The sequence below is a fragment of the Sordaria macrospora genome, chromosome 7, assembly GCF_033870435.1.
Source record: "Sordaria macrospora chromosome 7, complete sequence".
NCBI classification, from domain to species: domain Eukaryota; kingdom Fungi; phylum Ascomycota; class Sordariomycetes; order Sordariales; family Sordariaceae; genus Sordaria; species Sordaria macrospora.
Genome location: NC_089377.1, coordinates 3,411,952 through 3,436,847, shown reverse-complemented (window position 1 = coordinate 3,436,847; position 24,896 = coordinate 3,411,952). Strand labels below are relative to the sequence as shown.

The 24,896-nt window shown below is 53.2% G+C and overlaps 8 protein-coding genes across 8 annotated transcripts; 4 read left to right on the top strand and 4 right to left on the bottom strand.

The window, feature by feature from the left end:
• Positions 1 to 1,309: 1,309 nt before the first annotated feature.
• SMAC4_08774 (uncharacterized protein) lies at positions 1,310 to 3,342 on the top strand (the record flags this gene model as incomplete). The annotated part of the gene is made up of 2 exons (XM_003344282.2): positions 1,310 to 1,781; positions 1,857 to 3,342. 2 exons carry the CDS (start codon positions 1,310 to 1,312, stop codon positions 2,942 to 2,944), a joined length of 1,560 nt encoding a protein of 519 aa, XP_003344330.2. The 3' UTR covers positions 2,945 to 3,342.
• Positions 3,343 to 3,896: 554 nt separating this feature from the next.
• On the bottom strand, positions 3,897 to 5,134 carry SMAC4_08773 (uncharacterized protein). The gene is made up of 3 exons (XM_024655963.2): positions 4,424 to 5,134; positions 4,267 to 4,344; positions 3,897 to 4,192 (listed from the first exon to the last, which is right to left on the bottom strand). Exons 1-3 carry the CDS (start codon positions 4,703 to 4,705, stop codon positions 4,184 to 4,186), a joined length of 369 nt encoding a protein of 122 aa, XP_024511746.2. The 5' UTR covers positions 4,706 to 5,134; the 3' UTR covers positions 3,897 to 4,183.
• Positions 5,135 to 7,400: 2,266 nt separating this feature from the next.
• Positions 7,401 to 10,882, bottom strand: SMAC4_08772 (uncharacterized protein). The gene is made up of 2 exons (XM_066090852.1): positions 10,118 to 10,882; positions 7,401 to 8,219 (listed from the first exon to the last, which is right to left on the bottom strand). The coding sequence occupies exons 1-2, from the start codon at positions 10,448 to 10,450 to the stop codon at positions 7,542 to 7,544; spliced, it is 1,011 nt and encodes a 336-aa protein (XP_065947834.1). The 5' UTR covers positions 10,451 to 10,882; the 3' UTR covers positions 7,401 to 7,541.
• A 464-nt stretch (positions 10,883 to 11,346) lies between these two features.
• On the bottom strand, positions 11,347 to 13,152 carry SMAC4_08771 (uncharacterized protein). The gene has a single exon (XM_003344279.3). It carries the CDS (start codon positions 12,781 to 12,783, stop codon positions 11,680 to 11,682), a length of 1,104 nt encoding a protein of 367 aa, XP_003344327.2. The 5' UTR covers positions 12,784 to 13,152; the 3' UTR covers positions 11,347 to 11,679.
• A 2,094-nt stretch (positions 13,153 to 15,246) lies between these two features.
• On the top strand, positions 15,247 to 18,504 carry SMAC4_08770 (uncharacterized protein). The gene is made up of 2 exons (XM_003344278.2): positions 15,247 to 18,182; positions 18,244 to 18,504. Exons 1-2 carry the CDS (start codon positions 16,339 to 16,341, stop codon positions 18,476 to 18,478), a joined length of 2,079 nt encoding a protein of 692 aa, XP_003344326.1. The 5' UTR covers positions 15,247 to 16,338; the 3' UTR covers positions 18,479 to 18,504.
• An 84-nt stretch (positions 18,505 to 18,588) lies between these two features.
• SMAC4_08769 (uncharacterized protein) lies at positions 18,589 to 20,449 on the bottom strand. The gene is made up of 2 exons (XM_003344277.2): positions 19,919 to 20,449; positions 18,589 to 19,850 (listed from the first exon to the last, which is right to left on the bottom strand). Exons 1-2 carry the CDS (start codon positions 20,078 to 20,080, stop codon positions 18,804 to 18,806), a joined length of 1,209 nt encoding a protein of 402 aa, XP_003344325.1. The 5' UTR covers positions 20,081 to 20,449; the 3' UTR covers positions 18,589 to 18,803.
• A 551-nt stretch (positions 20,450 to 21,000) lies between these two features.
• Positions 21,001 to 21,249, top strand: SMAC4_08768 (uncharacterized protein; the record flags this gene model as incomplete). Its single annotated transcript, XM_003344276.1, has 1 exon — positions 21,001 to 21,249. The coding sequence occupies one exon, from the start codon at positions 21,001 to 21,003 to the stop codon at positions 21,247 to 21,249; it is 249 nt and encodes an 82-aa protein (XP_003344324.1).
• A 2,384-nt stretch (positions 21,250 to 23,633) lies between these two features.
• On the top strand, positions 23,634 to 24,772 carry SMAC4_08767 (uncharacterized protein; the record flags this gene model as incomplete). The annotated part of the gene is made up of 2 exons (XM_003344275.1): positions 23,634 to 24,079; positions 24,289 to 24,772. The coding sequence occupies 2 exons, from the start codon at positions 23,634 to 23,636 to the stop codon at positions 24,770 to 24,772; spliced, it is 930 nt and encodes a 309-aa protein (XP_003344323.1).
• Between the last annotated feature and the right edge of the window lie 124 nt (positions 24,773 to 24,896).

The following is a 24,896-nucleotide window of genomic DNA, read 5'->3' as shown; positions in this document are numbered from 1 at the left end:
CCACGGACAAGAACACCGGCCCGCTTCGTGTTCGGTAGGTCTCAGTTGCCAAACAAGGCGCAAATAGCCGTGAGGAATGGATTTGCGAGATCACTACAGCAAGAACCAGTTTCAGGTGAGTAAAGTTTTCTGTTTTCCTGGTTTTCCCGTTCCGAGTTCCGTGTTGAGAGCCAGGTCTGGCGGGTTTCGGGAAGTGTACTGTATGTGAGGGTAAGGTGGTCTTTGAGACCCAATGTCTTGAAATCTGTGATAATGGCTACAAGAGCAGGCTCTGATTCGACCGCATCTTGTCCTGCTGGTTGCCTCGGTAGGCCAGTGAGCCAAGAAAGAAGCATGGAAAGCCACAAAGCCAAGAGAGAGCCTCATTTTGTTTTCTGGAGGATGAAAGGTTGATGTTCCTGTTGGTCTCACTGTTCGGGACTGCTGGTGCTGGTGCCTGGCATGAGAATAGGGGTGTCGGGGCTTTGCTGCAGATTCTGGAACCTCACAATTGTTCGACAGTATGAGTTTGCTGTGCCTGTGCCTGTCTGTGGTGTGCCCCCGTATGAGATGATTCCCCCGAGATACCGACTTGCCCACCCCCATGCACCGTCAAATTCTATTAGCGTCTGGGCTCATCTATCCAGCTTATTCATCGGCTGAATTGCTCGTAGTGGCAGCCTGTAGCGTAGCACATTGGCTATGCACAACGCAGGCGTCAAAGTGGGACGTGGGACCGGAAACGGCTGGTGACAATAGTCTCGTTACAACGGATTTGATGCCATTCATTCCTTCGATTTCCTCACTTGCATAGCGCCAACAATGGTCTAGGTGATGTCAGCCAGTGCGGATTGGCTGCCCTGGAGCTGGAATCGGAGCATGGCGGCTTCGTAGTAGCTAGGAGGCATAGCTGGATGGAGCAAAGGTAAGCCGAGACTCCTGTAGGGAAAGAGCCTGCAGCACTGGGTGTCTAGAAAAATACCCATCCGGCTGTGATCCGGCGGAGCCCAGAGGAGTCTACAGGTCAGAGATTTGCTTCAGCTGGTCCAAGGGGTCTCTGATGGATGGCATGTCGAGCAGCTGTTGCCATTCGGGCTAGGTTTAATACGGTCTCGCCGAACGAAAATGGATTGGCTTCATGACGAGAGCATGACAGGCATCGAGGAACATGGAGCCACGATGCGCCAGCACAGGCGCGCTGGCATAATCTCAGCTTGACACTCGCCGCTCTCCCGCCGGTTTGTGGGATGTAACCATATCGGTCGGTCGGGCCTTCTAGCGCTGGCTGTTTGTTTGGTGTTGATGACAAGGTTTTGCTGACTGGGGAAGGATGTTGCCATCTTCCTTTTTATTGCGCTTTCATCAACTTAGGCCCTCCCTGATAAAAGCCCTCGACACAGCTCCTCCAAAAAAGGCCAGTGATCGTCTCCATCCTTGCCTCACACTCGCTCATACATCCTACACTGCGAGTCTTCTCAATAAGCTCTTGTTCAGATTCATCATGTCGAGCACTTCGAGTTCCCGCTTTGATCTTGGGGATCACGTCCAAGATCAGGACCTCTCCGAGGAGTATCTGACTTCATCTTCCCGCGACTATTCGGCCGGCAGCTCACCGCTTACCACGCCTGCGCTCTCCGATAATGAATTCGACTTTGACGTGCCATCCGAAGATGCCCTCTTGGAGCAGAGCTCGACAACACAGGCGCCGGCTGATGGTTCGGAGAAGTACATTATGGTGATTGGCGGTCTTGGATATATCGGCTCCCACACCACACTCGAGTTGCTTCGTGAAGGACACAATGGTGAGTGGTGATAATGGCGGCATCGAGTGGATCTAGCCCCTTATGAAAGCGAGTACACTAACGACAAGCATACAGTTATCGTGGTGGACAACCTGAGCAACAGCTACAAGACCGTTCTCAAGAACGTCAAGATGCTGGCGGCCCATCACTGCAAGGTCAACAACGTTTCCATGCCCCGTCTTCGCTTCTTCCGCATCGACTACCGCAGCAAGGCGATGCATGTTCTCCTGGAGAGATACAGCAAACTGGTGATGACGGTGGACGCTACGTCGGGGAAGCAGGTTGTGTCGTACCAGTCCCAGATTGCGGGGGTAATCCACTTTGCGGCATACAAGTCGGTCGTCGAGAGCATCCAGCAGCCCCTTCGCTATTATCGCAACAACGTGTGCGGACTGGTCAACCTGCTACAGGAGCTGGAGCGTTTCAACATCCGCAACTTTATCTTTAGCAGCTCGGCCACCGTGTACGGATCCAAGGCCAACGCCGGCTTGCCGCTCAAGGAGGAGGATCTCGTACACCACCAGGTCAAGACACAGAACGAGGCCGGGGAGACGACCATTGTTGAGCCGACCATTGAGGGTTTGTCGTGCCCGTATGCGCGCACCAAATTCTTTGGAGAAGCGATCTTGGCGGATGTTGCCGAGGCGGACCCTGATTGGCGAATTGTTGCGCTCCGTTACTTTAACCCCGTCGGATGCGACCCTTCTGGTGTATTGGGCGAAAGCCCGCGCGGAGAGCCGACCAACCTCTTCCCAGTACTGACGCAAGTCCTTAAGGGTGACCGTCCCGAACTCAGTGTATTCGGATCTGACTGGCCAACTCGTGACGGTACTGCGATTCGCGACTTTATCCACGTTCTCGATGTTGCCCGTGGACACATTGCGGCGCTCAACTGGAACTCGAAGAAGGGCAACGGGTTCTCGACCTTCAACCTGGGAAGCGGTACGGGCACAACAGTTCTTGAAGCTGTTCGCAGCTTGGAGCAGGCGGCTGGTCGCGAGATCCCCCTCGCTCTCGTCGACAGACGGCCTGGCGATGTCGGCTCGTGTGTCGCTTCGACGGATCGTGCGACCAAGGAGCTCGGGTGGACGACTCGCGAGAGCATCACCAAGTGCGCTGCTGACCTATGGAACTACGTGTCCAAGGTGGCGTTGAGGTCGTGACGGGCGTCATGATGTTGATCCCTCCTCCCGTTTCCCATCCTTCTCTTCTAATGATTCTCCGTTTGTGGTCGATGATATCCCCAGCGCAACAGCGAAGCGAAGCGAATCGTTGGCGTGTTTCTTGTTGTTTTGTTTCTCTCTCGACTGTTTGTCTGGGTCTGGCTTTTTGGATGGGAAAATATCTGGTTGGCATTGTTGCTGGGTTGTTTCTGTTTTTGGTGTTATTCGCTCCCGGGGTACACATGGGTACATTGAACAAAAGGGTCGCAGGTTGCAGGGGTTAATTTTGTTCTATCTGTTCTGGTTTTTGTTGTTGCCGTTTCAGTTGTAGACTGTAGATACTTGGTTTGCTGACGATAGTTGACGACGGATTGACTTTGGAAAGAATTGAAGTCTGCGAGAAAACTTTTCACTGAGCTCCCCTCTGCTCTTGCCATTCTCCAATTTCCAGTTTCGGCAATGTCGTGTTGTTGGCGCCTGCCCTACTGGTAATAATTGTCCGGACACGATATTCATTAACAAGCCGTGGTGTTGAGGGCGCACACGACTGTTAATGCCTCGTTGCCCCTCATTTGTAACGATTGTCTTAACAGTTCTGGTCTTCGGTATCTCAGAATTGTGTTAGGAACATTCCTTGGTGTTATAGTGCAGGGCTTCCGTAGCCTCAATTACCCCGCGCAAATACCCCTATTGCCCCAAGACGTGTAAGTCAAGGCATGTGTGTGCACCTTGATGGCCACACAAAGTCAACAGCGAGTTGAACAAGCCACACACTTGCACATGACCAAGTGAATCCTCCAAGCCCACCGTTCACGTTGCTGACGGGTGATGGCCAGGGCATGAAGAACAGATGTTGTACTACGGAAACATGTCATCTTGAGCTTCTATACATCTGGTGCTTACACTGGGTGCACTGCGGCTAGCCGACAACAAAAGATCGCAATGTATCTCTGTTCATGAAGATACGGTAATGTGGTTGTCTGCATTTTGTTTACTTTGCTGAATTGAACAAGCTTCTCCAAATCTGTATGTCCAACCTGAACTCCAACTTCCAGTTGACATGATGTCTGTTCTCCAACTTTGACGTAGACATGTCACAATGCTCTACCAATTAATATACCTAGAAGCCCACTGTACACTAACCAAAAGCCCGATCCCATCAACCCAGAAATTGCATTATCCCATAACGTATCGACATTCCGTCACTTCGTCAAAACAGAGTTACATCGCACTCTAAAATCAGCACGCCTACCCCACGATTGTTAGTGTTTTTCCGGTCATTTGAGATCATCCAATGTCGGGCCAGGCAGAATGAGGCTTACCTTCTGAGACGGCTTTGGGCATCCCCTCTCGGACTCCAAGTAGGCAGCGACTGTTGCGGCGGCCTTGCATTCGCACATCTGGTGGGATGGAAAAAGTCAACCTCAACATACCCCATTCTAGGCAAGTAGTATCGTCAAATTTGGGGGAGGAACTTACGGCCTTCTTGTTCAGGAAAGAAGGGCAGGTCGATGGCAAGCTCTTGCACGGCTTGCGGAAGTCGGGCCGTACTCCATGGGCGTGCGTGTGCTTTCCCTTTCCTTTGCCCTTGGAGTTGCCCTTGGAGTTGCCCTTTCTAGCCCGACTCTCGAGGGGAAGGATGTGGCCAGCACCGGGGGCAAGAGCAGAGCCCAAGTCAGAGGAAAGAGCGTCTCTGGGCACCAAGAGGGCAGTGGACTGCAGAGCAAAAGCGGCAAGAACAACGGACAAGGAGAACTTCATCTTGGGCAAGTGTGTGTCTGTGTGTTTGCGTCTGCGTCTGGCTGTGTCTGATGTGCTTGATCTTTGGACCGTGTCGGTGTGTGTCTGCTACTACTAATCTTCAACAGGAACTCTCAAACCCCCAAATTTCGAGGCGGGATGCCGCCATCTATGTTCTAATGTCATCCCACTATGGCACCAACCAACCTTTCTCCTACACTGCCTTTCAGCCAGACCGACTTCTCCGAATACTCCATATACCTACTGGAGTACGTACACCTTTATTTCCGTGAGCAGGGGTGCGGCCTCGAGTTAGACGAGTCAGCCCTAGCACGTACTCCGGGCTGCTGCTGCTGCTGCTGCTGCTGCTGTTGTTCTTGTTGTTGCTGTGTCGGCCGGACCACATCCCCGGATGCCTACCACCATTTCGACACTCTGGGTTCTTCAGCTGTAGGCGACACCGACTATTGAACGAGAACGCCTATCGGAGCAGTCTAGCTTCTGGAGTCGAGCAAGAATACAGTACGTCGAAGAATTCGTCACCTCCTCCGAACAAGCATCCCCAGACCGTCGCAAGCTCCAAAACCCAGACACTCATCGGCGAGCCATATCGCCAGCCCCAGCTAGCGTGACAGCGCAAATCTGACGGCATCAAAGAGGCACATAAGGGAGGCCAGGGGGGGTACACGAAAACATATTGTACAAACGTATCGATGGTTTTCGATGCGGTGGTGCGGTCTCGATGGTGATGGTGCCCACACAAAGGACCACAGAGCAACGCCCATGTTCGGAGAACCCACGCGGAGCCTCGCCAGCCAGTACCGGACCACTAGCACGAAATTTCAATACAATTACGAGATGGGTGACCGTCATGAGTTGACTTTTCCGGACAGGGCTGAAGTCAACCACCGGGCGGGCAGCGTGGGCGGCGTGGGTTGTCAATCGGGATTGCGGCGCTACTATTGGGACGACCGCATGCTGTAGTGAGAGAATAGCACGTCTTGATATAGGACAGGGCCGGCTTACAGGGCATCCCATTCACCATTCACAGCGCTGGTCTGCACTGAATCACACAAATCCCACGCGTCCTTTCTCTGTGGCCTGGTCACTTCTAGACGCAGTGCAGACTCGTTCGTTATGCGCAGACAGCTCGTCACAGACATTGGGCCTGACAGGCAATTGCCAAGTTCCAGCTCTGCTTCCACTTGTCGCCATCGGGTTTTCTTTCTGGGCTTTCGGGTTTTTGTCCAACGTGTCACAACACACACGAAGCTCGTAAAGACTTTTTTGTACGACAACCATGATCGCGACAGCCGACGTCCACTCACAGTTGGTTGCTGACTGATGTCAAAACGATGTCGTCGAGAGGGATCATGAGAGGCTCTGTGAGCTCAGCTGGCCACAATGTCGCGGTGGAGGCAGCACGGGAGCGGGCCGGCAACGCCCACCACGACACCAGGCACCAGGAGCACGCAACAGGCCGTGGCGCACCACAGGGCACGCAAGGGCAGAGAAGAGCATCAGGCACTTTCCCCGTTGGCCGCAGCCACACTGACATCCCGAGACACGCACATTTGTGGAAGTTGGGTTGGGTGGCAGAGGTGGTAGAGGTGGTGTCCGTGTGGTCGAGCGTCACGGAGGTGGCTGATGAGATGGAGGTCGTCTTCTCTATCTCATTGCCCAGTGCCCTCCTCTCACCTCCGGTGCCTTGACGGCCCCTCTCAGTCCCGTCTGGCTACATAAGGTACCTTCTACCTGCGTTACAGCATGAGGTTGGGTCTGGTGGGTGTATCGGGTCGAGCACGCGTTTCCAGCCAGCCACAAAAACACCACAACTCACCACAAGACACCATGATTCACCTCGACTTCACCATTCTGGCAACCCGGCAACGCTAAATTCAGGTTTTTGCATTGAAAAACGAAAATGGTTCCTCTCGCATTTCCTTTTTTTGGTCCACGACCGCATACGAGCATATTGCGACGTACCCCATACGGGATAGACGCCGTGCAACACGCCTCCGAAGCCACACATGAGATCGGTGTGCCAAATGCCCTGAAATGCACCCAACCCATCCCACCCAATGGCCTGTGGTGGCCTTGTGGCAGGACTGTATCAACGCAGCTTACGGGGGAGGGAGGCATGAATATACGCTGCACGATACAGCGGACAGCACATTCAGCACTAACAATTTGCATTGTGCCATTGTGCCATGTTCTGTGATTATTTCCTGATTTTCAACCATTGATCACAGTGCTATTTGGCGGCATGTCAGAACAACATGCTCTCGCCAAGACCTCACTTCCAATCTATCTTAATATAGAGTCGCCATGCGCTTTTTGCACGCCGGTAGTTGTTTTCGTACGCCCTGGGTTCAACCGCACGCGACGGCTGCCAATACCAGAAACCAGAAGGACGGTTCATCCGGCTCAGTTTACCCGGTTTACGAGCTTGTCAGGCATGCCTACATGGCCATACACGTCGTACAGAGATATCTGCGGAGCGAGCTGTCTAAAGTCTGACAGGTTGACACACGGACAGAAAAAATCGGACGAGACATGGAGACAACCACCGCAAAGAAAGAGAGGAATCATCGTCAGCACGCTCGGAAGAACATTCTAACAGCGCCATCATCGCCCCACTGTTCTAGCGAACACAGTAAGACCTAACGGCGTGCTGGAACTCGCTACCAAAAGGATCAAGATAGGTCCTTTTCTGGATAGATACTCTGTTTTCTGTCTATTCCGGTTATCCCACTATACGCCTTACGGCGTGTCTATGTCGTTTATCTACACCTGGGAGGTACGACGACACAAACTCCGATCCAGCCATGAAGCCCTCTCTCGATGGCCTCACCCATTAACATGTTGCTGCCGCCAAGTCACACGCCACTTCCACATAGGCTTCCCAACCCGAGCACCACGTTGCATAGTCAGTAGCAGACGTGGCAAAGTGTCCGGCAAGTTTATGCTGTGTGACAACCTCGTTCAGGAAGTGCTGTACATTCTTCTTGATGGCATCTTCTTCCCTGTTTTCGGCTCTCTCTCCGTCGGTGTGATGGCCCTCTGAATCTTGCTGCTGGGGTCGGCCGCCACTGTCACCCGCCTGACTTTTAGGGCCACAGCCGCAAGTGTGAGCTACAGCTATCGCTTTGGCTCGCTTCTCAGGAGTCAAGAGAGCGAGGTTAGCGCTGACATAGTCACCCGAGTCCCACCAGGCGGCGAGGCAGTTCTCGAACACCACCACGTAATCAACCAGGCGGGAGGAGAAGAAAGCGTCGGACGAGTCGGCCGCCGGGAAGATGCCTGGGTTGTGGATCACGATTCCTGGTGTTGTTGATGATGCTGACGATGATGATAGTGCTGACAAAGAACTGTCGTCGTCGTTGTTGGTGTTGCTCTCGTCGTTGCAAGAGCTCCGGCGAGATGCAACCTCAGCAAAGCCGGATCGTACAGTGTCCGTTATGCTCTGGAGGTAGTCGAGATACTTGGCGTCTGTTGGGACTTCGTCGACAAAGATGCCGTCCAAGCGGATTGCCTGTTTGTTTCAAACACAAGGTCAGCTTTACAATACGGTACAGGTGGTAAGTATAGTAACTTGTGGTACGACTGATACACAAAGCGGAAGTGTGACAAAACACACAAATGTGGGCCCGTGCACTGCACAATGTCTCGTATCGATCGCCAGGGCTGGGTCCTTAAGACCCCTTGCCCCCGGCTGGGCCCTGTCATTTGCTCGGCGTAAGCAAGGAACAGGGGCCCCAACAGACGGACTTTTTGAGATCCTCCCGCCAGGATCTCCGTGAGGCGAACCGGGACAGAGCGGAGTTCTCAAAATTTCCAAAAGCAAATCTGGGCTTTGGAAAATCTCGGTTGCTTTCCGCCGAGACACTGACCGCTACGCTTCGGAAGGACCCCTCCACACAAGGCCGAAACTCGCTGGAGAAGTGGAAGCTGGCCGGCTGGAGAAGCTGAAGGATGGAGAAAAGCAAGTGTGGCTCTGTCTCCGGAAAATGTCCAGAATGGAGCATGGTTCAAGGGCTTTTGCTCGGAACAACAGCGCACAAAGCGAAAACGAAGAGGGGTCCGCCAGGAGCTCAGCAACCTTTCAGCGGAAGCTCCAGTTGACAGTTCCTCCGATCTTGAATCATGGAAGTGGAGGAGGCCTCATTCGGAATAAAGGTGGAGGCCAAGCTTTTCTCAAGAAAGTGAAAGCCGGACAAGATGGGATGAACTGGAGGGATGTTCCAGACAGAGACGTCCCGTCAGAGCAGTTTTGGGTCCCTGGTCGGCTTACGGTAGGCTTCCGGTTCTTGTCCAAAATTTTGTTATAGGGACCCTGCACTGCCCATCCTGCTGCTGTCAAAACTGCCTGACTGGGGGAGCTGGGAGTCTGCCTGTGTGTTTTTCAGCGAGCAAAATTTGCTAACCCTGAAGACAGTGATGGAAGAGTGACGGATGTCCAATTTCCCGGGACATCTGTTCCCTGAATCTTTGCCAGAAGAGGAGCAGCGCGCAGACTTTTTCGGCTGAACAGGTCAACAGGCGAACGATTCGGAGACAACCCTGATTGCTGATCGCTGGCACGGCGCGACGCACAGCTTCGGGTTACCCGACCCTCCGGATGGTTTTGGTTCCGAGAAATCGTTCTCGGCGAGCGGGTCACGGGCTCCCGGCGGGTACGGGTCGGGGTTGTTTGCTGTCTTGTTGTCGTTGTTGTTGTCGTCGACGACGGACGGGCTCCACCGCCAAGGACCAAACCAAGCCAATCAAAAAAATGGTCGAAGCGGAAGAGCAGCCAACCGAACCCAAGAGCCGGGGACATCCTCGGTACCGCTGATCATAGCAGTTCCAGGCTCAAAGTGCGGCACGTCTGAACCCCGGCCTCGGGGGACAAGCCGCGGAACAACAAACATGGGTATCCAAGCGCCGGCGATCATAAGAGCCCACTGGTATCAGTGATCAGCGGCTCAGCGGGCGGGCGCTGCGAGAATGGTTCCTTGCCGGACTGAACTGCGCTGGATTGGCCGCTGGTTGGAAGGTTTGGAGTAGAGCTTGCAACGTTGCTAGGGCACCGTGGGTTGCTGGCAGTGGCAGTGATTGATGGTTGGTTTGCTAGTGATTGCTAGTGATGGGCGATGCGATGCCCGATGCGATGCTAGTAATCGTGATGATGACGATGATGGCGATGGTGCTGGTGATCCTCGGGCATGATGGTGATGCTCATGGCGCTGGAAATCGCATCTCGATCGCCCCAGTTTGAGTTTGAGTTTTGAGTCCGGTTCGAAACTTCGCCGAAGCTTTCGACCCGAGATCGACAAACATGATCCAACCCAGCCCAGGTGCAAAGGAAAAAAAAAACAGGGCAAAAAAGGGAAGACAGAGGCGAAAGAAAACACACACAAAAATAGAATGAAATCACACACAAAAACTTACCCATTCACCCCTCTCATCATCAGCAAAATCCAACCACGCCAAATAATCTCCAACATCCTTCTCTATCTCCCCCAACTCCCTCTCACCATAACCGCAATGCACGTACCCAATAACCTTCACATTGTTGTAAGAAGAAAGCCGTGACAGAGCCGCGCGGTAATCGGCGTTCGGGATTGGGTAGTCCGGCCCCGGTCCGTTGCCGGGGTTGATGACCACCAGAAACTCCAAGGACGGGTTCCGTTCCAAGGCGCTGGTGAGGGCGGAAAAGAGCGGGGACCAGCCGAGGCCGGATTGGGAGGGGTAGATGTAGAGGGGGACGAGGATTGTGGACATTTTTGCTGTAGGTGTTGATGACTGGTGTTGGGAACTTGGAACTTGGAAAGCTCGTATTGCTGAGGCCTGAGGGGCGTTGATGACCGAAGTGAATCGTGAACGTTGACTGGTGAGTGGTCGGTGAATGAGTGGTGACTTGACTGGTTGTGATGAAGTACCGAGGTGAGTGGTGAGTTGAAGTTCCGAGGAAAGGTTCCGAGTAAAGGTACCAGCGATGCACCCGACGCTCGACGCAATACGGGATACGGGATACGGGATACGGGATACGGGATACGGGAGTACGGGAGTACGGGAGTACGGGAGTAAGGAACGGAGGTAGTTCCGGTGAAAGTCTCCGATAACAGAAATGCAGTCTATCGATTGTATCAGCAATGTAGATGCGTGTCGATGCGTGTCGAAGGCAGTTGTCGGCAAACAACGGGATTGATCGCAACTTATGATGTCAAAGATGCAGAAAAATTTGAAGTAAGGAATGCTGAAGAATATTTATTGGCGTTGCAAGCGAACTTTTTACGAACTTTTTAAAGCAACCCGACCCGACGTCGTGGTCATGATAAGATACGATGATTGCGGCGAAGGACAAGGACGGTGGGCAGTGGTACGACGGAGCGGCGGCCAAGGAATGGTGATGATCTGCGTAGCTACTACAGATACGGGGTTTTGCTGGCGACTGGATTACTGGGCACAGGCTGGGCCTTACTGGGCGAGCTGGGCTCATCAGTGAGGTGGGCTGTGTAGGCGTGATGTGCTAATGTGCTGGGCCGCTGGCGCTGGCGCTGGGCAAGGTGTGTGATGTGGATGTCGGTCGGGTGTGATGTGGTGATCAACAACACCACGATACTACGAGAACACGATACCACATGTGATTATCGTGACTTGACAGGAACTAAATAAACATCGGATGAGGTACAGCATACTTGGGTTGTAAAGCACCATGTGCAGGTACTTGAGGTACAGCGAGGATACATGATGCAGAGTACTGCTAACAATAAACACCGACAACAACAACAACAACAACAACAACAACAACACCAGCGGAAAACAAAACAAAGGGAAATTCTAGTGCGACTGCTTTTATTCAACACAAACGCCCGCCAAAGATACTAATAGAATACAGGTAGATAGTAAAAGGTAAGATAAGGTAAGGTAAGGTAGCGGTTAGTTATCCAAGAATCCAAGAATCCGAATCTGTGTCTCCAAGACATCATTTACTCAATCAAGTCCATCAATCACTCATCATCATCATCGCCCGAATCCTCATCACTATCAGGTGTAGAAGCGACCTTGGTTTCAGCGACCTTTCCATCGCAGAACTCCACCCAGCCATCGAGATCCATGCCCTTGAGCACGGTACTGAACTTATCCGCGCCCTCGGCGCTGCACGCCTTCTCGCTATCCTTGGGCTTGATGCTCTTGGGCGCGCCGCTGGGGTACTCGATGTGGAACACGGGCTTTCCCGCCGCGGTGAACTTTTCAAACACGTCGCATTCGCTGTACTGGGCGCACTGCTCGTTGACGGAGAACTGGACCACGTCGAGCACCTTGTCGATGATGCCGCCGGCGTTCTTGAGACCCATGGCCAGGCCGCGCTTGGCCGACTCCTTGCCGAGGAACCGGACAAAGTCAATGGTGTCCTGCTCGGTGAGGCCCACGCCGTTCTCGTTCTGGTAGCCGTCTACGTTGTCCGGGTCGACGGCGTCGCACTTCATGGCGGCCGCGATGTCCAGGCGCTTGATCATGATGTTGCGGACAGAGGTGCGGCGGATGTCCAGCCACTTCTCCTTGGGCCAGCCGTCCATCACCTTGCCCAGGTCGGCGTCGACAAAATCGCCGGCGTCGGGCGTGTAGGGCTCGTAGGAGCCAGCAGAGAAGTAGCAGATGGCGCGCTTGCCGAGCGAGTGCAGGTTCTCGATGACCTTGGTGTCGCGGTGGAGGAACATGTCAAAGTCCCAGACGGGCACGTCGGGGGTTAGGGTCACCGAGGTCTTGGCGTTGGCGGCGGGCACGTCGAGCTTCGAGTTGAGGATGATCTGCCACTTGGTGCCGACGGCGGGCTGCCAGACGGTGCCGTTGGGGGTCACGGGCGACTCGGTGGGGCTCGGGGGGGAAGGCTCGTTGTCGCCGTCGCCACCATCGCCGGAGTCATCACGGCCGTCGTGATCTTTCAGGCCGAGACCCAGGCCGAGACCGAGGGCCAAACCGAGTACGAGGACGACGGCGGCGGCGATGGAGATGAAGAGGATCTTGCGGGATCGGCGCCGGGGTTGTGGGGCACCTCCCGACTTGAAGCCGGCTTCCTCGACCGACCGGTCGGACTTGGGCGTGTCCGCCATTGTGTGTTTAGGATCGGGGATCGAGATGGAACCGGGAATTGCTGACCGGCAAAGGTGAGTGGTCGGTAAGAATAGTGCTGTGCGCTGCGCTGTCTGTGATGTGCGCTATGCAGCAGCAGCAGCAGCAAATGGTATACAGTACAGTATAAGTGAAGTGTGTAAGTGCGTGCAGCCAAAGACGCGGAACGCGAACACGGAAAAGACAGGCGCGCAGAGTATTAGGATGGATACGAAGTGAAATGAGAAGCGGGAAAGGGCAAAAAAAGGGCAAAGATTGACGAGAAATGGGCAGAAACTCGGCTATTCGGAACGGGGCAGGCAAGAACCTAGGCCAGGAGCGGTTCTCAGCGATCGATCCGGCGGTGTCGTGCTGTTGTGTGACCGTCGAACAACACCTGACAAACACCAGGAAATAATGTCCGAGACGACGGGAAGGTTGAGGTGGTGGTGAATGATGGGATAGGAATGAATCAACGGATTGGAGATCTTTCAGTGGATATGTATGTTGGTGCAACACCCAACTCGTGACAGAGTCTGTTGGCCAAAGGAGCATGCAAAGCGGTGAGTTTGACCAATACGCGGCAGACTCGACGGCCGGCGGTGGAAATAAAGGGACTGCACAAACACTGGCTTGTCAACGAGTCTCTGATGGTCTCGTCCACTCTGCGACCTGTGGCGCCTACGACTTTTGTTTGGTTGTCAACGCAGCTTGTCCAAAAGGCTTGTCTCAGAGCCGAGAACGCATCCGCCTCGTCCAAGTTGCTTGACTACCACCTCACTGCCACGGCCCAATGCAACACCGCAACACCTAGTGAAATGAATGTTATGTCAAAGACAATGGTCTAGGGGTTGTGATGCATAGAACTTGAAAAGCGGCAGTGTTGTTGTTGCTCTTGATGTTGGTGATACTGATGAAAATAGCGGGAACAAAGAACAATGAAAAAAAGATTGGCCAACTCATCACCCGTTCAGAGACGCCGCGTCTCCATATCGCCTTAGTATCCCCTCTTGTGTGTCTCCGTATTTTCCGTATTCAGCTCACCACTTTGCTTGGCTGCCGCCGACGAGGTGGAGGAGGAGGAGCGAAGGTGAGAATTCCACTGAGAAAGAAAGACTGGAAAAGAGCGACCCGGCCTCGAACCCGAGCGAGAAGCGAGCAAGACCGGGACCGGGGACACGGTGGCACACAGACACACACAGACATTCGTCTGAAATGATGGGATGACAGGGGACCACTCCGCTGTGAGTCCAGGCCAGTGTGCAGGCAGGCGCAGTCTTTTGTCGCTGGCTCGCTGCAGTCTCTGACTCTGCTCCTGCAGTCTGGGCACTTTCCATGCAGTGCTCGCTCTTGCAGCTTTTAGTGCAACAACAAGGACTCCTGCGTGCTTGGCATTCCGTTCTTGGCTCGCCCGGTTAGGCGCTGTCAGCCTGTCGTTGATCGCTATTAGAGGATAGTGCAATGCAACCTCAACACCGTGTATTTACCTCCCGGACTGTGTGAGACAGCATCGGGCAACAAAACCCAGTCGCAACAGGGGAATTCGCTAAGCCGCTTGTGGCTTGTGAGTGTGTGTGTCAGGAGCAACCCCCTCTGAAAACTTCCGGTGTTTGCAAGTACCGACGGCTTGGGGGCTGAAATCTTGGGACGGGACGGTAATGTGTGATTCAGGGGTCAAACTTTTTGGTTCTCCTGTTCCGTTGTTGTTTCCATCTCGATGAACACTCCCGCCATGGCGACATCACCACCAATTTCCTTTTCATGTTTTGGCTTCAATGAGTCGGGACCAACGGCAAAAGCATTCACATTCCTTCCTCCAAACGTCCATCGCAATCATATCTCACAAGGCTTTCCTAAAATTACATCCTCCCGGACTCTGGCCGGTTCCAGATGGACTGAGATGAAAGTTCCAGATCACGCTATGCGCCTGTCTCCGATCGCCCCGTCTTACGTCCACCCAATTACCCGAACATCTTGCCTGCCCCCATAAGTGTAGTGTATAAGCCAGCCATCGTACTATGGTATACGTGCTGATGGCGGCCGAACCAGTGCTGTAGGTCAGCAATAAGGTCAAAATTATATGCAACTATTGATCGATTCACAGAAAAGATGACGACGCAAAATCACGAAAAGCAATGAGAGCCGTTGTCGTTGTCCTTCAATATTGAACCCCCTCCTCCCCTCCGCTCAACGCCTCTGTGTAACAACAGGCTGGGGCAGCTAGGGCAAGCCACGCAAGCCCATTGTTCCCATCGTAGCCCGTATTCACCCCTCTTGCGGCCTTGCCCCTCCTGAAATCCCTTGGACGACTGGATCACTTCCACTGGATGCTTCCCCTGGGCCATGGCTGTTGTTCCCCTCCACGCCCTCCGCGCCCTCCAGCTGCATGTCCACGTTGACGCCCACTTCGACGCCCACTCCGGAGAGCCCCATCCTGTATCTCGCTATTTTCCTCTCTCGCTCTCTTGAGCTTTGACATCCTAGCAGTAGCCCCAGCACCCCTAGCTTCTCCCCAGACAACCCAACCCTCGCTCGCATGGAATTTTAGGATATTCAAACTTGGCACTTTCAGTAGTAGTTTTCTATGCACGTACCCTACAATCTCAGCCCCCGAAAGATTGCTTGCATGATAAGACACCGAGAACGAGCTGGACCTTTTTTTTTCTTTTCGAACTGCCCCCAGGACAGGACCACAAGAAATTTCAGCTCGTCTGTATCTTCCAGATCGAGAAAAAGGCCGAATCGAACTGCCATGATCCACGACACCTTTTGGAGCGTTCGATAATCTAACCGGATCCAGCTGAAAACTAAGAGGCTGACTGCTTGAACAGGTCAGGCAGCGTTGTTGTTCGCCGTATCATCCAAGACTCCAAGAACTCGGCCTCTCGGCTCCTCCTTTAGCACCTAGCATGACTCTCTCTCTCTAGCTAGCTAGCTAGCTAGCATCGGATTCGGGTCAGAGGCTGCAAGGTATCATCAGACCATCCATTCGGATATCCCTATTTTAGTCAGGAACAAGGATACACTCCATAGTAAAAAACCGACCCAACGACATGGTAGCCTGCTTGCCGCCATGCTAGCACCATGCTGCCCATGCCCATTTTGCCATGCCGGGAGTGTGTGATAATGGGCGCCAATGTTCGTGAGCGAGGCAAGGCGTGTGTGTGAGTGGGCTCCTTTTTCGGCAATCTTCTCCATCCCATCCCTATACGATACACCATCAATCAAAGGGCCAAGTCAGACACACACACACACACAAAGACCCAAACAGACACAAGGATATAGAAAGTAACAAACCTTGTCGATGTGTTCCGTCAAACTATATTGTGCCTCTCATTCCCACTTCCTTCCATGAGGTGAGACTCTCTCACCAGCATCACCGCCGTCCCTTCCACTCGTTTCTTTCACTACATACTGTCGTGCTCTTCCTCACCAGAGCACACAGTTTGGTCGTGGGTTCTACGGCATAACAAAGCTTGATTACACCACCACACATACTTTGTGAATTCTTGTAGTTGTATGCATTGCACGTGCAAAACAACACTTTAATTCACAATATGTTCTCCTTTTCCAGGAACGCAGCTTGGAGCTGCCTCTTGGTGGCCCTGCACCTCACCCTCGCATTGGCCGCCAAGTCGCTCACCAACACCGTCCTCATCCTCGCCCGCGACACCTACTCGGGCACTTCGGCTGCCGAAGGCCTGAAGGGCTATGGCATCCCCTACCAGATCATTCTCGTGCCCCAGGCCGGCATCACCCTCCCCGTTCTGACCACCGGCACGGAAAAGGGCAACTACGGCGGCATCATCGTCGTCGGCGAGGTCTCGTACCAGTACACCGACGGCTGGCGCTCCGCCATCACCGCCGCCCAATGGGAAACCATCTACACCTACCAGACCACCTTCGGCGTCCGCATGGTCCGCCTCGACGTCTTCCCCAGCACGGACTTGGGCGTCGACTTGGCTGTCGCCGGTGCCGGCTGCTGCAACACGGGCGTCGAGCAGCTCGTCGCCTTCTCTGACACCTCGGACTTCCCCACCGCCAACGTCAAGACCGGCGCCGGCGTGAGCACCCAGGGTCTCTGGCATTACCCGGCCAAGATCGTCAACTCGACCATCGCCAAGACCATTGCCACCTTTGCTCCTTCTTCCGATGGCACCTTCACCACCACCACCACCGCGGCCATCATCAACACCTTTGGCACTCGCCAGCAGATGGTATGGTTCACCTCGTGGGCCACCGACTGGGCCTTGGCTTCCAACTACCTCCAGCACGGCTTCATCCACTGGATGACCCGCGGTCTGTTCGTCGGCAAGCGCAAGATCTATCTGTCCACCCAGGTCGACGACATGGGCCTCGAGACCGAGATCTACTACCCTGCCGGCAACAACTTCCGCATCCGCATCTCCGATCTCGAGACGCACGCCGCCTGGCAGACCAACATCAACACGCGTCTGCCCGCGGGCTCGCACTACTTCATCGAGATGGGCCACAACGGCAACGGTGACTTCATCGAGGGCATCCCCAAGGCCACAAGCTCCAGCATGTGCGTGCCGGACGAGGCCGTCGACTACGACTCCCCTCCCGACACGCCGCTGGACTTCAAGAAGCCGCTCGGCACGGGCATCACGCTCTGGAAGTCCACCTACGTGAACTACACCTGGTCCCTGCAGTGCGCTCTTTTGGACGACATCACCACGTGGTTCTACAACCACCTCAACACCTTCGCCTCGGTCTCGCACACCTTCTCGCACGAGGAGCTCAACAACGCCACCTACAGCGACGCCAACAAGGAGATCTACTTCAACCAGGCCTGGCTCAACCAGATCGGCTTCGGCACCTCGTCCATGTTCTCCCCGGCCGGTCTGATCCCGCCCGCCATCACCGGTCTGCTCAACGGCGACGCCATCAAGGCCTTCCTTGACAACGGCATCCGCTACGTCGTCGGCGACAACACGCGCCCCATCCTGCGCAACCCCGAGAGCTCCTTCTGGCCCGCCATCACCAACGTCGCCACCAACGGCTACGCCGGCCTGACCATCATCCCCCGCTGGGCCACCACCATCTACTACAACTGCGACACTCAGGCGTGCACGCTCCAGGAGTGGATCGACACATCCGCCGGCGCTGCTCCCTTCAGCAACCTGCTTGATGACGCCCGTCGCGTGAACGTTCGTTACCTGATGGGACTTCACCCCGACCCGTACATGTTCCACCAGGCCAACCTACGCAGCGGCGACGTCGACCAGATCACCATCGGTTCCGTCAGCGGCAAGCTTTCTCTTCTTCAGATCTGGGTTGAGACTATCACCCAGGAGATGGTCCGTCTTACCAACTGGCCCATGGTTTCCCTGAAGCACGATGACATCGGCCGTCTCTTTGTTGACCGCATGACTCTTGAGTAAGTTCTCCTCCCTCACCATTGACTTTCATGATGAACATGTTACTGACTCCCACATTAGCAAGTGCAACCCCAACCTCACATACAACTACTCCGCCGACGGCAAGAAGATTATCAGCGTGACCGTCACTGCCGGCACCACCAACGTCTGCTCCGTTCCCATCCCCGTCACCGTGCCCGCTACCGCCACTGGCGTCGCCGCCGTTGACGCTCTTGGCAGCGAGCCCAAGATTTACTGGACTAGCTTGACTGGTTCTCCCGTCACTTTGACGCTCTCTGCTCAGATCAGCATTTAAGGGATGCATGGGGTGTTAAAATGGGAATGAAAATTTTTTTTTTTTTTTTGGGGGGGGGGGGGGGGGGGGCGGGGATTTCTTTGGATATACCTAGTTTTTTTTTTTTTTTTGCACAATGATCGGTCGATAGTTTCAAATGAACTTGAACTTGATTGAATGACAGTCAGATGTGTCTTTTGGTGTGCGAATGTCTTTTGTGTGATGAGAAGTATCTGCTCCCAGTTCTTGTCAGTCCACATGTTGAGGTAGATGGTCTCTCCCGGCAAGCCCAAGAAGCTTCAGCTCTCAACATCCCTTCACATACCTGTCTTACCATCACCACCTCTCACTCATCATCAGGCCACTGATCCCTCACCTCCCCACCCTCCACCAACCGCCCCATATTCATCCTCACACTCCACCTCACATACGGCGTCATCTCCTTCTCCCTATTCACAAACCCTCCCCCAGGCGCCGTGATATCCGACGCCGCCCCCCTCCCAAAGTGATGACTGAATAACGGCGGCTGCACCGTGACACACACTGGCCCTTGCCCAGTTCTTCCTCCTCTCATCTCCCCTCCTTTCCCCTTGTCTCTGACATCAACAAACAACCCATCACACCACTCCCCCAAAACCAAATCCCACCCCTTCGTCAACGCCTCCTTTACCCCGAACCGCCACAGCAACTTCCTTGCCCCTTGTTGACTGACAGCATAGGCCTGCGTGCAGATGGTCCCGCTGGAGGGATGGACGACGCGCGTGTGAGGAGGGTAGAGCTCGGCGAGCTGGTCTTGCAGAGCAAAGGGGTGCGCTTTGAGGTGTTGCGGGCTAGGGACCGTGGGGTCGTTGGAGACGGTTACGCGGAGGAGGGAGGTATTACTGTGAGTGGTGAGGACGATGGAAGGCGTGGGAAAGTTGGTGCCGCAGTGGCCTAGCCAGAGGACGTCCCAGTTGGTGCCGTAGGGTGATGAGAAGGGTTGCTTTGAAGGGGAGGGGATGGAGGATACGGGGATGTTGGTGACTTTGTTTAAATCTGTCGGGGTAGAGATTCGGGAATCGGGGTGGGTAAAGAGCTGTGCTGCTCGGGCGAAGATCTGGAGTTGGGACTTAAGACGTATGTCCCAGTCTGCGTCGTCTTCGAGAATCAGGGCACTGGTGAGGTTCTGGTTGACAATGGTGTTGAGAACATTCATGTGCGCTCGCCATGAACCCTTGTTGCCGCGCAAGATCGACTTTTCCCAATCTTCACCTGGCACGACCTTGTCTGGAACATCGGTCCCGGAGACGCCCTTGGCCCATGTGACTTGGAGGTTGGTAAGGGCTGCGGCCAGTGTCATGGCATCTCGACGGTCGGTCCGCTCGGGGAGGTTGATGACGAAGATCTTTTGGAACTGGCAGTGGATCAATGTTAGTACCTTATCTGAGTCGGAATTGAGAATTGGAGAGAAGAGATACGTACTCCCAAAGTGGTGTTCAAGACATCCGATGAAGCTTCGCTGTCAAATTGACTGCCAGCATGTCGAATTGTCGAGACGCCATGCAACCTGAGGGATTGTATGGTAAGGATGACTGCGACAATACAAAAGAAGACAACTGCTGCGGCGCGATGGCTGACGATCATATTGACTCCATTCTCACTGGCGGTTGAAGATGGGCTGGCTTCGTGGTCTTGTTCTTGCCATCGTTTGCAATCAGAGAAAATCCCCAGGCTGTTCAATCACAGGATTTCTTGGACCACAGGGCAGCAACGAGCGGGAACAACGGGCTGAAACCGGATAAAATGCCATCCCGTCTGTTGTACTTTCGTGGAAGGAGCTTCCGTCTTGGTCTCCGGAGTCATCACTGCAATGCTCGATGTCATTTCGGAATGCTCCTTCCATTTTCACGTTGAGTCCATCTGCTCTGGTCATGTATGGGGTACGTATTTCATGCAGTCGCTCCCCGTGCAGTGCAGCTGTAAGCTCGTAATTCTCGAGCGTTATTGGCCAAGGGTGGGCTGACAAAAGGCAGACTGACAGGCAGACGCAGGTCTGGCAACTGCCACTCTGTTCCAAGGTTACAGAGACTTGCATAATGGGATGGAAAGAACGTGCTGCTAATATTAACGAGGGGCATTGGAGGGGCATTCGAGAGTCGATGAATGACAATCGCGACCTGCATTGTGACTTTGCAACTTTTCTTCACAACTCCAGCTTTTATCCAGAAACAGACCGTCGACGCTTTCCAGTCTGTCCAGCATCAAATGCTGAAGAATCCTCTAGCGATGTCAAACAACACCACACTCTGTGCCTTTTCAATGGCGGGTTGGATGGAGGAGATTCTCTCCGCCTCGATTGAGGTTGCATTCTATCTCCAGTCTTCAACTCGACAATGCCACGATTGAATCGCACCCTCACATTGGACGCAATGGTTTGGGTTAACACAGCCCCCAAACCCCTCCTTCTCGTCAACTCATTATATGCCAAACCCCAAATTCCGGCCCATCAGTCTGAACCCAAGCATGGCTCCATCTTTCATCCTCCTTAATCATCGGTACCCATCATGGCAGACCCTCTATCGATTGCAGGCCTGATCACAGGCGTAGTCTCCCTCGGAATCCAGCTGCACAACGATCTAGAGACCTTCATCGACGTCGTCAGGCATCGAGATGAAGATGTTGCCAAACTCGCCCGACATGCGGCGACAATGGCTCAGGCCTTGAACACAATTGAACGGTCTCTCCAGATCAACAACCAGGCAAACAATGGTCTCGTCGATAGTGCCACCATCATACCACTCCTAGATGCATAGCGCCAGGAACTGTCCGTCTTATAACGGGAAGTCGCGTGCCTCACAAAGGCATCAAAAGGCCGGAAGGCCTCAAGTGTGGTGGAATTCGCAAGGCCACAACGCAGAAGCTCAAATATCCAAGACAGCGCGCCAACATCCAGAAACTGGAGGAGGGCTTAGACCAAGCGAACAAAACTCTTCAACTGGCCCTCAAGACATTTGGACTATAAGTCATCTCACACTCATGGCGTCTGTGAGACGTCAAAAGACGTGGTCTGTATCAACGAACGGAATCTGGCTAGATGTTGGAGGCTGGACCAAAACGCTTGCTAATCATTGCCCTTGTGCCAACCTTCAGATCCGAACTAAGCTCCATCAAATCGAATACCGAAGTGATGGTTCATGGCCTCAGCAACATTCGGAAAACCCTTCCAGATGTTGAAGCTCGTGTATCAGAGCTGTCTGGAATTCTGATGTCAACGAGCCAAACAGCCACACAGAGCGTCCAGAAGATCGAAAGAGTGGTAAACCTTGCCATGTCTTCCCATGAAGCCAGCCTTAGACAACTAGGGCAAGCACGATCCAATGAGTTCAGGGAAATCAAGCAGCTGATCCAAGACCTTTCGCGAAAGATAGATGCCAATGCTTCCAACGGTTCAAAGGTGGGTACAATATCCTTTTGTCCCATGGGCGGTCTTTTGCTTACGGAGTGTTTATGCAAAAAATTGAAGTGCACCGGAACACAGCTTGTCTCATTTCGAAGCCAAGCGCACTAAAATCACTTTGCGACGAGTATTCCAATTACCAGTCCACGTCCTGGTGTCCATCTGACACGAAATATTGGTCTGTCTGTACTTTTCGGTGCCGACGAGTTGTAACTCGGAAATCCTTTGATTGGGGCCCTTTCCGACTATTGACGGAATCCAAGACAGACTTTGTTCACCATGAAAGCTGTCAGTGGGCCCAATTAGACACATCCAAACAGTCCAAAGCGATAAGGTTTGTTTATCGTGGGTTTACTCACCTGGTTCGGCACGCTGTGGCTGTCAGCTTTCGCTTGAAGCATGGCGCTGTTGGATTCAGCTTAGGCACATCAATCGACCATTACCCTGTCATAGATGAAAATGCTTACGCGCCTTTTAAGCTTGTTCGCTATGTTGGTCACGCTATGAAGGCTTTAGCAGACGATTCCCACCTGCGGTTCCTGACGAGACAGACGAAGAAACAGGGGATAAGATTTTCAGCTTTGAAGCACAAAGTCTTGGAAGCCTTCAGCATGCATATATCGCATGCTTGTTCCAACAAGACCATTCTTCCCAGAGCTGTCAACACCCATGGTCAGACATTATTACATTGTGTTTCCTAGCTTATTGAGGTAAATTAACCTGCGGATGACTTTTTTGCGCTTGTTCATATGACAGAAGCCCTGACTCGAGCTAGGAACACGCATGCCGTTGATTATTAAGTCCTAGTGGGTGGACGCCATCGATGCTTGAGACCGTACATGAGACTCTTGCAAAATTGCTCATGTGCAACGTACTATTTACTATTTACGATAATGACGGACGGTATAAATCCAGTTCCCTTGATATTTCGCAGCGAGAGATAGTTGCACATTTGATAATAGCTAACTGTATCCCAAGCACAGATGAGAGCATCCTAGGTTCCGTGACCTTCATCCTCAGGCTTTTCACCTCTCGCAATATGGATCTCGACCCCCCACCCTCCCCCCCCCCCCCCCAAAGGCTAGAGATCAGTGGAACCCCCTCCGACCTGTAATCACATGTATGAAACCTAACCCTGAGCCTTTGGTCTTCAGCAAAGGTAGCGTTATTTGTCCATACCCCTTCCAGCCAATTTCCCTGTTGCTTGTACTAAGTCGATTCTATGTTTTAGCATTCGGTTGTAATGAGTTAGGTACTGCAATCCTGCAACGTAACAATTCAGCTGTCAGGAATCTCATATCGCAAGCTCCGTCCTTGATATTCGAACGGGACCTGAACGGCATGACCCCTTTTCACCACGCCGTGAGCTGGAGGGATGGCTTGTCCATTATCCTGGAACAAGTTCCAGTCGAGCAATTTGCTGAGGACTTGGCCTGGGATATTTTTGATTACGCTATACTTGTGTATAGAAAGAACCATTGGGAGATGTGCTTGGAGAATTGCCATTGCTCCGAATGCATCATGTTGTTCCTTGAACATTCCTGGTACTTCACTCCCTGTACAAGCCAGGGTCGACATCATGGTACCATTCGTTTGATACTGGACCATTTGTCACCGGCTGCCTAGAAGAAGCTTTTGTTGTATCTGAAGCAGGCTCGGCAGGAAATTGTCGCCCCAGTGGTAACGAAGAAATTTGACGACTTAGGAAGCCATCTGGATGTCATGAATCTTCCCAACGAGATGGTCCACATCGTCATCAAACACCTGCAGAAAACGGCAGAAACGTCTCATCCGTCTACGAGCCGTGGAAAAACCCAAGCCGCAGCTGATTCTTTCAACATTTACAGCGAGATAAAGAACGAAGAGATGGCAGATTGGGCCTGGCAGTTGGGATTCTATGAAGTGAACTATCACGGAGCTACAGACTTCCTACCTCTCGCTTGCAGCTACATTGATTTGAGCGGTACGACAGTCACCTTCTACACGGAATACTACGTCCTATGGTTGTTGGATCATGGCGCGGACCCGTTCCAACCACTCCACGACACTGACAATCCCAATCTTTCGACACTGGCGGTTCATAAAGCTATCCACTGCATTTCTCAACCTGATTGGGACTGGGATTACGATATTTTAGCTTGGGAGCCGAATAGACTGGGTTATGCGGCGCATGAGGTGGCTCGTCGGTTATGCAGTGAACCGACAACGGACAGTTGTCTATGTGCATGCTCTACAAACGGTTGCACGCCATTCCTCATCTTATTGAGGAACCTGGCTCCTGCATCATTTGACTCTCAGAGGGACACATCTCCACGGCCCAAGGACTATGCGAACGATTTTGCCGTTATTCGAAGAGTGTTATACCAAAACAGTGGCTTTGTATGTCAATATGAAGGCAATACCATGAGGCTTTACGCCTCTTCACGTCCACGGCTCTCGGTATCCGACACACGTGTTGCAAGGGGGACGGCTACCACAACGACGGCGATGCAGAAGAGATTCGCGAGGAGGATAGCAAGCTTGTGGAAACCATCGAAGTTTTGATGGAGCAATGGCAACATGTGCGCTTCGAATCCGCAGACAATTTCTGGAGTTTCCTCCATGACGACTGGGTGACCCGTCTAGACAGGCTCTTTGAAAGTATGCGCCAGATGGACCAGTCAGAGGAACATCAGGCCCAGCTTCAGAGCCTGGGTGTTAAGCTACATGCACCAATCATCAAAGCCAAAGTCGCAGAGCCGCCGGTGCGAGCGAGAGAGTCCATCTGGCGCGAAGAGAGTTTTTGGTTGGACCTCCTGGATACGGTTGCAGAGAGGGGTGATACTAAGTATTTTGACCGCGTTATTCAAGATGCTGCGCAAGCGCGACGGATGAATTGAGCGAGGCCAGTGGAAGAGGAACTGGATTAGGAGGGAGAATAGGGATAGTCAAGGTGTTCTGGACCAGCCTTCGATGGAAAAGATAGGATTTTCATATGAATTATTGGATACTTGGATATAATCA